The 14,324-nt window shown below is 40.5% G+C and overlaps 1 protein-coding gene across 4 annotated transcripts in view; it reads left to right on the plus strand.

Moving 5' to 3' along the window:
• The window catches only part of PER3 (period circadian regulator 3), a 62,142-nt gene that overhangs the window by 28,294 nt on the left and 19,524 nt on the right, over positions 1–14,324 (plus strand). For all 4 annotated transcript variants that reach the window (XM_045475531.1, XM_045475529.1, XM_045475530.1 and 1 more), the window contains 4 exons: positions 7,011–7,140; positions 7,601–7,707; positions 7,930–8,103; positions 13,814–14,059. In XM_045475531.1, the coding sequence (XP_045331487.1) occupies positions 7,011–7,140; positions 7,601–7,707; positions 7,930–8,103; positions 13,814–14,059 (657 nt within the window). The remainder of the gene's footprint in view (positions 1–7,010; positions 7,141–7,600; positions 7,708–7,929; positions 8,104–13,813; positions 14,060–14,324) is intronic.

Here is a 14,324-nt window from a genome sequence, read left to right on the forward strand (position 1 = left end):
GAGTCAAATATAGCATATAGCTAAGTAGTAGGATAATGTCAGTTTCTAGAATAGCATCATAAATGCACAGAATTAGCTACAACTTGAATACAGCCTTTAAACCATGATAGTGATGGCACTTCCAGGCCAATGGTGGGTGATACAAAACTGAACAAAGCAGAAGGTAAGAAAGGATTTCCACTCTGACAAGAAATATAGAGGTCAGGAAAAAAAAATCTGTGGCCCTAACATGAGGTCCTAGGCCTAAGCAGCAGTGAGCAGCACAAAGTGGACCACTTTCTTTAAATAAAGAAAAAAACGTACAAATTTTAGCCGTCAAATCTCCCTAAAGAAGTCCCAATGCTAGGACATGGGATAATAACATACAGCAAGTCAGATACTTAAGATAGGAAATCTGATGGCTTCAAGGGACAAAAAAAAGTTGTTTCTGTCTCGTGCCCTTACAGCTACAGCAAAAGAAACAAGCAGAGTGCTAAACCTCCTACCACCAAGGCAACAAGAAAAACCCACGGACTGGGCATGCTGTATCGGGAGGGCAGCCTCAGGGCTCCCTGTGATACCCCCTGAAAGAGCAGTGGTTGGATGTTTTTGTTGTGTAAGTCACGGCAAGTACTGAAGGATATAGCTATTATTATTTTTTATTCTTATTGACTTTAGAGAAGAAATTTCACCCCTACTGTGTAAATACCCACATCTGACAATGATAGAGACCATTAATAATATTCTGGTGACCAAACCTATGATGACTTCCAAAGTTACATTAACGTTCAGGAAGACAAGTGAAGGGAAAGCTAACTAAACTAAAAAAGTTAATACAACTTGGTCTCTACGTTATATCACAGATCCTTCCTCTGCTATGTAATGCCAGTAGGTTAACTTTTCTAAACCATGTCAATCATCATGATTGATCCAATTCCTTAGGAACATTCCTTACCTCATAAACATGTATTTAAAAAAAAAAATCCCCAATTTTACATTCAGTTGAGGTCATAAATATTCTTCATTTGTTCTAAATGACAGAATTATTATGTTAATGTACTTTTTAAAATCTGAAACATACTCTAAAATTAACTCTTTTGGGGCATCACACAGATGTTAAAGTGACTACAAACAACTCTATCCCCCCAACTTTGGTCTGTTATTTGAAAGAAACAAGCTATCAGAACTCAGTGAAAATTGGGGCACCTGGGTGGCTCAGTTGGTTAAGCATTCGACTTCAGCTCAAGTCATGATCTCACAGTTCATGGGTTTGAGCTCCGCATCTGCTCTGTGCAGACATCTCAGAGCCTGGAGCCTGCTTTGGATTCTGTGTGTGTCTCTCTCCTCCCTCCCTGACTCGTGCTCTCTGGCTCTCTCTCAAAAATAAATAAACATTAAAAAAAAAAAAGAACTCAGTGTAAAAGTAATAGGTAACTAGAATAGACTTCTGTTTACTACAGAAACTGAATTTGAAATTGAAAACCTTGCAAAAAGAAACTAGGCCCAGATGCTTTCACTGGAGAGTTCTGTCAAACATTCAAGGAAGTAATAATTCCAGTCTCTACATAATCTTTTTGTCAGAAAATTGAAGACAGAAAAAAAATAGAAGAAGGAAGTTTGGAAAGGAAACTCCCAAACTCATTTTATGAGCCCATTAGTACAGTAATACTGAAACAAGATAAAGACAATTCAAGAAAAGAAGATTATAGACCAGGATCCCTCATTAACACATTTGCAAAATCACCAAATCAAACTCAGCAAAGTATAAAAAAGGCAAATACATCACAATCAAATATGATTTATTCTAGGAATGCAAGGTTGGTTCAATATGTGAAAGTCAAGCACTTTAATTCTTCATGTTAACAATAAAAAAGACAAACCATCAGATTATTTTAGTAGATGGAGAAAAAGCATGTGACAAAATTCAACATCTACATATGATAAATACTCAAAAATGAGAAATAGAAAAAGAATTTCATTAACCTGACAAAAAGGCATCTACAAACACCTACAGCTAATGTTATGCTTGATGGGAAGAGAATGCTTTTACCCTAACCTAGAGAACAAGCCAAAGGTATCTACTTACCATGTCTTAATATTAGACTGGAAGTCCTGTCCAATGTAGTAGGCAAGAGAAAGAAATAAAAGACATACAGATTGGAAAGGAAGAAATAAAACACTTTCCATTCACAGATGACATGACTATCTACATAGAAAAATTCAAAAGGATCTACAAAAAAAACCAAAAAACTGATTTTAGCAAGGTTACAAGATACACAGTCCATGTGGAAGATCAGTTAAATTTCTGTGTACTAACAAGGAACAATTGGAAACAAATTTTTAAAAACTATGCAAAACTGAAATACTTAGATACAAAATCTAACAAGATATGAAATAATCCATATACAGAAAACTATAAAACATTGATGAAAGAAAAACTTAAAAGTACTAGGTGAATGAAAAGATATATCAAATTCATGATTTAGAATACTCAATATGTTAAGATGTCAGTTCTCTCCAGGTTGGTCTGTACATTCAATGTAATTCCAATTAAACTCTCAGCAGGATTTTTTTTTTTTAGATATCATCAAGAGGACCCCAAACTTACATGAAAAAATAAACTAAAATAGCCGAAACAGTTTTGAAAAAGAAAAGCAATGTTGGAGGACTTACTCTACATGATTTCAAAACTTACTAATTAAGGGGCGCCTGGGTGGCTCAGTCGGTTGGGCGTCCGACTTCAGCTCAGGTCATGATCTCGCGGTCTGTGAGTTCGAGCCCCGTGCTGACAGCTCAGAGCCTAGAGCCTGTTTCGGATTCTGTGTCTTCCTCTCTCTCTGACCTTCCCCTGTTCATGCTCTGTCTCTCTCTGTCTCAAAAATGAATAAATGTTAAAAAAAAATTAAAAAAAAAACTTACTAATTAAGACAGTGTGATATTGGTGAAAAGATCAGTGGGACAGATTAGAGACAAAACAGACTTACACAAATGCAGTTTTTGACAGAGGTGCAAGGTCAAGTCAATGGACAAAGGATAGTCTTTCCAACAGATGGTACTGAATGATTAGACATTCACATATATTAAAAAACTGAACCTCAACACATAGCTCACATGCTATACAAAAGCTAATTCAAACTTGATTATAGACCTAAATGTAAAACTTAAAACTATAAACTTCTAGAAGAAATCTTAGGAGAAAATCTTTGTGATCTTGGGTTTGGCAAAGAGGTTTTAGATACAATATCAAAAGCATGACCCATAAAAGAAAAAATCGATGAGATAGGCTGTATCAAAATTAAAAACTTCTCCTTGAAGGACATTAGTAAGACAATGAAAAGACAATATTTGCAAATTATAAGTACAATTAAAAAATTCATATCCACAACACATAAAAAACTGTCAAAATTCGACAATAGGAAGATAAACAATCCAATCAGAAAATGGTCATTGGGCGCCTGGGTGGCTCAGTTGGTTGAGCCCCCGACTCTTGATTTCGGCTCAGGTCATGATCTCACGGTTCGTGAGATTGAACCCTGTGTTGGGCTCTGCACTGATGGCACAGAGCCTGCTTGGGATTCTCTCTCCCCCTCTCTCTGCCCTTCACCTGTGCACATGGCACGCACACTCTCACTCTCTCTCAAAAAAAATAAATAAACTTTTTTTTTAGTGGTCAAGACATTTGAAACTTTCGCAGTGAAGTACACCCAGATGGCAAATAGCATAGGAAACCATGCTCAATCTCAGTCATAAGTAAATGAAAACCACATGAGATACCATCACACACCAATTAGAATGGCTAAAAAGTAAAAGACAAAGTACTGACTATACCGAGTTGTGGCAAGAATGCAGAGTAACTGGAGCTCTCAGTGCTGAAGGTGATGTCAAATTGTACAGCACTTTTGAGAAGTTTGGCAGTTTCTTACAAACTAAACATTCTCTCTTTTGCTATATGACCCAGCAATTCCATTCTTATTTACTCGAACAAAAGAAAAACTCGAGTTCACACGTAAATTTGTCTATGTGTTTATCACACTTCATTCACGCTCATCAAAAATTGGAAACAACATAAGATGTCATTCACCATTTAGGTAAATGGTTCAACCGGTCCATCCACACAATGGAGTATTACTCAGCAGTAAAAGGGAAGGGACTTGATTCCTACAGCAACATATATGGATCTAAAATGCATTTTACCAAGTGGAAGAAGTCCAAATCAAAAGGTTACATATTCTACAATTCCATTCTAGAAAAGCATTCTTTCTGCATTGACCACAAAGGGACAGCTGAAGGGAAATTTCTGAGTGATGGAAACATTCTGTTTGTTACTCTGGTGGTAGAAACACAACTTTGTGTGCATTTGCTAAAAGTCACGGATCTGCATACCTCATCCCACCCAGAATGTAGAGGAAACCCAAAGTGATAGGAAGCCTGTGACAAATGAATCTAACTGCATCACAAATAAATGGTATTAAAATACTGAGGGTGTAAGGAAGAAAGGAGCTAAGTAACTTTGGAAATCAGTGTGTTAACTGGATACCCAAGGACTAAATACAAAATGCAAATGGACACGAACACTGTAATCAAGTTGATAAACTTGTTTCTTATCCGAGTATGGCTTAGCAATTCCAAAGGTAATTTATACGTAGGATAGGTTGAACAAACAGGTGTGTATGTTATAGATAACAATAGTCAGATTCTTCACTATGAGAGAAGGAACTTACAGATCAGCAAAGAGGGAATGTTAGAATCGACTCTTGGTGCTGGGTTGGAGTTGAAGGTGTCAGCATGAACTCGTGCCTTTCTATTTAATGGATGCATGGACAGATGGATAGACAAGGGTTAGCATACATGCATTATATTTACTGGTTTTCCCCATTGAAAGGATTTACAAGGAAGTCCTTGTAGAAATAGGAAATTGCTATCAGTGGTCATTATGCTGTACACCTTAAACTTACACATTGCTATATGTCAGCTATATCTCAATAAATCTGAAAGGGGAAAAAACATTCACAGTAATAACTGCTGTGGGGAATATCCTCCAGTGAAAGCTGAAATCAATTGAAATATTCTTTAATTGTGGTATATATATATATGTATGTACATGTATATACATATACATATGTATATATATATTTTTTTCACCATTCTAAAATTTTTGGGGGGGTTCCTGGGTGGCTCAGTCGGTTAAGCATCCGACTTCAGCTCAGGTTGTGATCTCACAGTTCGTGGGTTCGAGCCCCGCATTGGGCTCTGTGCTGACAGCTTAGAGCTTGGAGCCTGCTTTGGATTCTGTGTCTCCCTCTCTCTCTGGCCCTCTCCTGCTCACGGGCTCCCTCTGTCTCTCAAAAATAAATAAAAATGTTAAAAAAAAAATTTTAACATTTTTATTTATTTATTTTTTAAGTTATTTGAGGGGGAGAGAGAAAGAGAGAGCAGGTAAGGGGCAGCGATGGAGAGAGAGAAAATCCCAAGCAGGCTCTGCGCCAATCAGCACAGAGCCCAATGTGGGGCTCAAACTCATGAACCGTGAGATCATGACCTGAGCCAAAATCAAGAGTTGGAAGCTTAACCACCTGAGCCACCCAGGTGCCCCTTAACCATTTTTAAATGTGCAGTTTGGTGGCATTAAGTCCATTCAAGGACTTTTCCAGGGAGAACTCTGGCAGACAGCAGCTTAACCAGTGATGAAGGCTGACAACACCCACAACAAAATATGTCAAGGTCATGTACCCCTGTGGTGTGGGGCACGGGGAAGGGCACAGCACCTCTGCAGGAACCCTCCCCAAGGTGCATAACCTCAGCCTCATCATAGAGAACATCAGGGAAACTCACATCAAGGGGCAGATCAGGAGAGACCAGGAGAGACTGAGACATTGACACTTGAGATCACTGTGAATCTCAGGTTCGATCCTGGAGCAGAAAATGACAGTTCGTGGTGCAGCAGGTGAAATCCAAATAGGCTGTGGTTGATTGGCAGTGTGCCACTGTGAATTCCTTAGTTTTGTTCATCGTGTTATAGTTCTGCAAGATGTTACATTAGTGGGTGCTGGGTAGAGGGTATTTGGGAACTCTACTATTTTTGTAGCCCTCTTTGAATTTAAAATTATTAAAGAATTGAAAGTATAAAGGTTCATAAGTGAAAGTTAACGAGTCATCTTTCAGTTAATTCCCTCCAGAAATTGAGTGGTCTCTTCCACGCAGCTCAGATGACCTTCGTTAATAACAACAACAACCGTGGCTAACCCAGCCCCTCAGCAGTACTGAACATAGTTACTCGTTCCTTGAACCAGTTTACCTTCTGGGTCTCTGTGACGCCATATTTGGCGGGCTCTCTCTTACCTGTCTCCATGCTCTTCTTCCATCTCCATTATTAGCTCATTTTCTCTACACAAGGTTGAAGTTGTTCAGTGCTCCAGCCTGAGGCCGTGTGTCTTCCCTCTGTACCTCTGCTATCCAGTACGGCAGCTACTAGCCACGTTGGCAATCTAAATTCAAATTCTTTACAAATAAATAAAACTTAAAATTTAGTTCCTCAGTTGCTGTGGCCACATTTCACATGCTTAATTGTCGCATGAGGTGTTAGTGGCTACCATACTGGACAGTACAGATGAGGAACAGTTCTGTCATTACAGAAAGTTCTGTTGGACACAGCATCTGCCTGGCAGCCCCTTACACTTCATGTTGTGTCTGGTTGCCCCCGTCCCGGTGAGGCCAGGATCAATCAGTTGGCAGGTAGTGTCAGCTCAGTATTATAGAATCTCCATCAGCCTTTTACCTAATAGTTTTATTCCTCGATAGTCTTTGCTGAAACATTTGTTTCACCCCTTTTTTGTAAAAAACAAAAGACAAATGTGATCATTTTGCATGGATGCCTTTCTGTATCAGTGCATTTTTTTTTTTAGATCTGAGCTTGTTTTTAATAGCTATAGAGTGTTCTACTGAATGTACACATGCTAAAGGACCTGATCTAATTTTGTGGGGTAAGTTCATAGGTATATAATATTTTTAATTACACATCCTTTCCGTTTCAGATGAGCAGGTCTCTTCTGCCTTCCAGACGTTGAAAGACGATAGCATGCACGTGGAGTCTAGTGAAGATTGGAGAAAAGACCAGCATAGCCCATCTTATCAGCAAATAAACTGCATTGACCGTGTTATCAGGTGTGAGACACAAGTTCTGAGAACATGCCAGTTTTTCCAAAAGCATACGTTGTCTCTGTAAGCACACACCTTCCATCGTACTTAATATCTATTGTCTTGATTGTTCACTATAAGTCAGTAAGTATTTATGGAGTACCTACCTACAGTTTATAATAAATTGAACATTTCAAGGGATGCAAAACAGGAAGATTGGTCCCTTCTTTGAGGGAGCCATGGCACAGTTGAGAAGACAAGACCTTGATGATAAAAATTAAACAAGCCAAGGTTTGGAGATCAATTCCAGGCCACAGTAAAAGAGATGTGACCCTCCAGTGATGCAGGCTGGGACAGTCAGGGAAGACCTCATCAAAGGAAAGTGTAGGGCATACCCATGCAAAAGTGCCGTGAGAAGAGCAGAAATGTGGGAAGTGGCAGAATTAGGGGCCAGGGAGGCACAGGTGACCTAGTTATGTTGTTGCAGATACCTGAGGAGCTGCGACGTTCCGGCTTTGAAAAGGAAGAGCGCGTCCTCTTCATCCTCGGAAGACAGACAGAACCACAAGGCAAATGATGCCCAGACCTTGCACGGTAACGCGAGTGCCCTCCTAGCCAGCCAGAGGATGGGTACAGAGCCATCCCTTTCTGGTTTTCCTTCAAGGTTTTGGTCTCTACTTATTTTGTGAATCACCAACAATCCTGGTTTCCTATTGCTCCTTAATCGCCAGTTATAAACACCTGCAAACTTGGTCTTTAACATAAATTTCCTTTGAGGATTTTTCTTTTCACTGTCGGTTTCTCTCATGCCCCCAGCTGCGCCTCAGACCCCAGCCACAGCTCACTTGGAGATGTCTACTGCGAGGCGGTCCGCAGACGCTGCAGGATGCGCCCCCCGGAGCCTGTCCCCGGCGGCGCTGAGCCTGGGCTCTGGCACGAGCCAGTGTAGCTACGGCAGCACCGTTGTCCACGCCCCGCCGCCAGAGTCAGGTGCCACCTTTACCTCCTGCTCTAAAGAACACTCCTGTGAAATTCGGGGTCGTGAGAAAACACGTCATTAATACCAGTTACTTAAGAATGACTTCTGGATTATAATTACGTCGTCCTTTCTTTAAATCAGTCCATAGTTTTGGAAATACCACCTTTGTATCGGTTACATAGTTTGGACCATATTTCTAAATCATTGTCACTTGTTGATCACATCAGCTGACACGTAGAAGGCACTTAGAACTAACAGAATCCAGTGACGTAGTAGTAAGTCCTCAGCAAGTGTTAACTATCACTAATGAGGTTGTTTATGAGGCTGCCTTAGGTCACTTTGTTGTTGCCCTTGAGAGACAGTGTCCTTGTCAGACTGACATTGGCCGTGACCAGATGGACTGTATACACATCCAGATTTTTATATTGGCCTGATAACAATGAGGAGAGTATGTTCAAAACTCTCTTCCTTTTGGGCACCTGTGAGGAGTTGGGGATGCCTGTCCCTGCTCCTTCAGACTCCACTGCCCACCCCCCAGGCTGGATGCCACGCCATGCCACAGTTCTTGTGGACGTTGGAAGGAGGCTACCCAGCGGCCATCGGGCGAGGTGTGCATGTGTGCATATGAGTGTGCCCCACGTTCTCAGTGGGGGGGGGGGGGGGGCAGGTGGGAAACCCCTGAGGGCCTGTGGGGTGTTAAAAAGGGTTTTTAAGAAAACAAAGGAAAGAAATATCTCTTCCTTTTAACAACATAATGACTTGGTAAATTCTTCTGATGTCTACTTTTTGTTCCTTTTTACTGTCTCCTACCCTTTGACTTTGTCCTTATAACAATTTGGTGGATGAAGTAGTGGTGACAAAGGTGTTAAATCAGGTTTTTGGGTTATCTAACTTGTTGCTGGTCTTCAGTGGCCCATCAGGAAACGTGTTGAGCTCTTACAGTGTGCAGCCATCTGTCCTTAGTCTTTCATAGGAATTAACTCATCTAATCTTGACACTGACCCTTGGAGACGGAGAGTACAGTATTGACAGGCGGGCTGGGGGTCGGTGGGAAGAGACCAGAGACACAACCGTTGGAGCTTAGATTATGTTTCTAATGAACTGAAAGTAGAGTTTTATTGGAGCTGAGCCAGTCCCCCGGGAAAGAGCAGCTGCACAATTTTTTAGTATACCTTTTCTTAATACTTTCGATTCCAGTGTGGACATAATAGCTGCTGGTGACTCAGCCCATACAAGGTGGGGTCTCATCCAATGGGGAAAGATTTTGTGGTCATGCCACTATGCTTTTTATAATCTGGTGTGTATTACCATTTTGAAAGATTGATAGTAAAGCCTGTAAGCTCTCACTGAAGGGAATTTATTGATAATTGTTTGTTCTGATCTTAAACCAATCTCAGCATCTGTGGGACCACATCTTTCTTCCAAGGAGAAGAAACAGAAGCACGGTCTCTGTAAAGTATCTGTATGTCTTTTGCTCTCTGAAAAGCCTGATTCGTGCAGTTTACACCCTGACTCTAATTAAACGATTGGGTCTGAGGACCATGACTCCAAATGCATTTCCCTGCAAGCTATGGCCTCCATTTCGTATACACAACAGTTAAGGCACAAAGGAGTTAAGTGACTTGCGCAACGTTATGTAGCAAATGAGTGGCAGAGAAGGGAATCAGACATTGATAAGCAGTCTCCAGAAACCATTGCCGTTAACATATTTTTTAATCCATAACAGGGTCAAGATGGCCTGTGAAATAAAGCCAGGAGATAAGTTACAATGTAATTTTAAGAAACACACAAATGATCCAAAAGAAGGGCAGAAAAGGAGGAATAGAGCAACAACCACCATCACCAGAGGGAACATGTCAAACCCATAATAATAGCTCTAAATCTGTGTCCCCTCCACTTAAAAGGCAGAAATTGTCAGAACAGATTAAAAAAAAAACCAACACCCAGCTATGTACTGGCTGGAAAGTACAGTTTAAATATAATCCACCGGGGCGCCTGGGTGGCGCAGTTGGTTAAGCGTCCGGCTTCAGCCGGGTCACGATCTCGTGGTCCGTGAGTTCGAGCCCCGCGTCGGGCTCTGGGCTGATGGCTCAGAGCCTGGAGCCTGTTTCCGATTCTGTGTCTCCCTCTCTCTCTGCCCCTCCCCCGTTCATGCTCTGTCTCTCTCTGTCCCAAAAATAAATAAACGTTGAAAAAAAATTTTTTAAAAATAAATAAATATAATCCACCAAGGGATTGAGGATAAATGAATGAGAAAAGAGGCACAACGCAGATGACGAGCATAGGAGGACTGGCGTGCCAGTGGTGATAAACCAGACTTCAAGACAGAGTCTTCCTAGAGATGGTTCATAGTGGTGAGCAGTTCACCAGGGAGACACAACAATCATAATACCTTATGTGTATTCGCTAATAGCAGAGTTTCCAAGGTAGGAAGTAAAAATGGAAAGAGTTAGAAAAAAATAGACTTTCCATAACCATTGAAGAATGTAACACTGCTTCTGTGCAGTTAATAAAACATCTAGTTAAAAAAAACAAGGAAAGCAGTAGATGCTCTGAGCAATGCTGTCATTTACATTCAGAGAACATAGCACCGAGTATGTGCACGATACGAGTTCTTTTCAAGCCTACGCCATGCATTCATTGAGGCATAAAATATGTTGGGCTGTACTACGTCTCAAAGTTAAAATAGCGTTGTACATACTATGCTCTCTGGCGAGAGCTAATTCAGTTAGAAATCAGTGAAGCCATCTGGGGTTAGAGTTTTCTTGGCAAAGTTTTTAACTACAGATTCAGGGCTGTTCAGGTTTCTTACTTGTTGAGTGAACTTTGTTATTGCCTGCCTTTCAAAGACTTGGTCTGTTTTGTCTACATTGTCAAATTTATTGGAATAAACGTGCATAATGTTCTCTTATTCTTCTTTTTTTTTTTTTAATTTTTTTTTCAACGTTTATTTTATTTTTGGGACAGAGAGAGACAGAGCATGAACGGGGGAGGGGCAGAGAGAGAGGGAGACACAGAATCGGAAACAGGCTCCAGGCTCTGAGCCATCAGCCCAGAGCCTGACGCGGGGCTCGAATTCACGGACCGCGAGATCATGACCTGGCTGAAGTCGGACACTTAACCGACTGCGCCACCCAGGCGACCCTCTCTTATTCTTCTTTTGACACCAGTAAGATCTCTAATGATGTTCCATCTGTCATTTCGGAGGTTGTCACCTTCATGTCTTCTCCTTTTTCTCTGATCAGTCTGGCTGGAGTTGATCGATTATATTGGCCTTCTCAAAGCACCAGCTTACAGTTGCACTGGCTTGGTTCGTTGTTTTCATGTTTTCTATGTCACTGATTTCTCCTCTGATTTTTACTGTTTCCTTTCTTCCACTTTCGTTTTATCTTGCTCTTCTCTTTCCAGTCTCTCAACGTGGAAGCTGAATTGATTTTGGACATATTTCTTTCCTAATGGATTAAAAAAAGTTTTTTAAAAGTTTATTTATCTTGAGAAAGAGAACGAGGAGGGGAGGGGCAGAGAGAGAGGGGGAGAGAGAGAGAATCTCAAGTAGGCTCCACACTATCAGAGCAGAACCTGATGTTGAAGCCCAAACTCATGAATCGTGAGACCATGACCTGAGCCAAAACCAAGAGTCGGATGCTTAACCAGCTGAGCCACCCAGGTGCCCCTCCTAATGGTTTTTAATACAAATTTTCTTTTTTACCTCTAGCTGCGTTACACACATTTGGCTGTATTGTGTCATTTTCATTGTGTTCAAATACCAACTACTATCCCCTAACCATCTCCTTTGAAATCACTTATGTCATCATGTATCTATATTTGCTATCATATATTACTTCAGTACCACATATTTGGGGGCTTTCCACAGTTCTTTCTGTTACTGATTTCTAATTTAATCCCCTTGTGGTCCAAGAAAATACGAAACTCGAATTCTTCTGTATTTGTTGAGCCTTGTTTTATGGTCTGTGATGTGTTCTACCTTGATGGCTGTTCTTTGTGCACTGGGAAAGAAGGTTTATTCTGCTGCTGTTGGTTGAATATTTTCTCAGTGGAAACCAGGTCAGGTTGGTTGATAACTGTTGTTCAGGTCTTGTCTGTCCTAACTAGTCCTCTCATTATTTGTTCTGCTTCGCAAGGAGTCCTGAAATCTCTGACCGTAATTATGCATTTGTCCATTTCTCCTTGTGGTAAAACTGGTTTTTGCTTCACGTGTTTTGAAAGAACTTTTTATTTTGTGCATAAATGTTTAGCCTTCTTCTGAATTGGCCCTTTTATCATTGTGAAATGACCTTCTTTATCCCTTGTATAGTCTTGACTCTAAAATACACTGTCTCATATTAATATATTCACTCTAGCATTTTTTTAAATCAGTATTAGCATGTTCTATCTTTTCTGCCTTTTTGCTTTTAACCCAGGTATGTTTATGTTCAGAGTGAGCTTTACTTTCATGGCTGCTTAGGGACTTAGGGTATACATGTTCAATTGTTCACTGTCTACCTTCTGGAAATACTGTATCACTTCAGGTATAGCATAAAAATCCAAGAATAGTGTACTTCTGCTTCCCCCTTCTGGCCTTTGTCTGTTGGCATATGTCTTACTTCCACATATGTTATAAATCCCACCCCACGCTGCTGTTGCTCACGTGTAGGTACTGGTTATCTCTTCAACTATTTACCCATGTGGTTACCTCTTCCAGTGCTCGTGGGGCTCAAACTCATAACTCTAAGATCAAGAGTCACATGCTCCTCTGCCTGAGCCAGCCAGGTGCCCCAGTACTATCAATTTTAAATCTAAAAAGACAACTCCAAATCTGTCTACATGTGTTTACTATAATAAGTTGTGGTATACACATAAAATGGAAGACTGTGATATGTAGACAATGTACAATGGCTGTCTTCGTGCTGGTAAAAGGGATGCTCCTGGGGCACCTGGGTGGCTCAGTCAGTTAAGTGTCCGACTCTTGATTTCAGCTCAGGCCATGATCTCATGGTCATGATTTCAAGCCGTGCATCAGGCTCTGTGCTAGGCACGGAGCCTGCTTGGGATTCTTTCTCTCCCTCTGCCTCTGCCTTTCCCCTGTGTGTACACATTCTCTCTCTCTCAAAAAAAAAAAAAAAAAAAAAAGTGGGGAGGGGATGTTGTTAAGTGAAAAAAACGTAGACAGCATACATATTATATGCCTTTTGAGTAAAAATCGGGGTGGGGAATATGAATCTGTATTCATGCTTATTTATAGGTGTGTAAAGAATCGGGACTATTATAGAAGGAAATAAAAGAAATGGCGTTTCTGTGGGGGAAATAAATGAGAACTAGATACATAGTAGACAGGAATGGGGAGAATTTACTAACTGCCTGTTTAATGCTTCTTGATTTTTGAACCACATGAATATACTACAGATTTTTAAAATTAATTCAAAGATAAAACATATTTGAAGAATTTAAGAAGATAAAATACAATAAGAAGATATTAATAAATGTGTATATGCACATCGAGTGTTACAACTCTGCAAAACGTATATGCGAGTGTACAAAGAGTTTAAAGAAAGGTAGAAAAAAATAAAACAACTTATCTGCTAGGTTGATGAAGTTTCTTATATTCCAGCTATTGTAGTAATGGTTGTAAAAATTTATTGAAAAGCAATTAGATTAGTGAAAATAAAATAAATGCAAATGATTGATAGCAATTAAAGTTAAATCTGTCCCCTTCCACCTCAGCAGAAGCGACTCTGGCAGAGGATGCTGTCCCAGCGTGTGAGCCCTGGACCCCGTGCTCACACCCAGGTCCGCAGACCTCAGAAGAATTTCAGCATGTAGGGCTCACAAAAGCCATGCTGTCAGCCCACGCACAGAAGGAGGAACAGAATTATGTTGATAAATTCCGAGAAAAGATCCTGTCATCGCCCTACAGAGCCTGTCTTCCGCAAGAAAGCAGAAGCAAAGCTAAACATTTGTACGTTCAAGGTAGTTACGTTTTAAAAACCGTGCCTCGTTTATCAATTCCATAAATATGTGTAAGTACTGGGAGAGAGGAAGTGAAGAATTGGAGGGTTGTTTTTAAGAAACAGATGGGAGAGATGCTGAACTAAATACCTGCTGACAGTTTGTTGTCTGGGATAACGATTTCTTAGATGTTGGATCTGAGAAGCTGGTTTGATAAGAAAGTGATTGAGAGATTCTGAAGTAAGTTTATTTTCTAGCAGCAGCTTTTATCTGGACTCTTGCTTCT

This window comes from Leopardus geoffroyi, chromosome C1, assembly GCF_018350155.1.
Source record: "Leopardus geoffroyi isolate Oge1 chromosome C1, O.geoffroyi_Oge1_pat1.0, whole genome shotgun sequence".
In the NCBI taxonomy this organism is placed as follows: Eukaryota; Metazoa; Chordata; class Mammalia; order Carnivora; family Felidae; genus Leopardus; species Leopardus geoffroyi.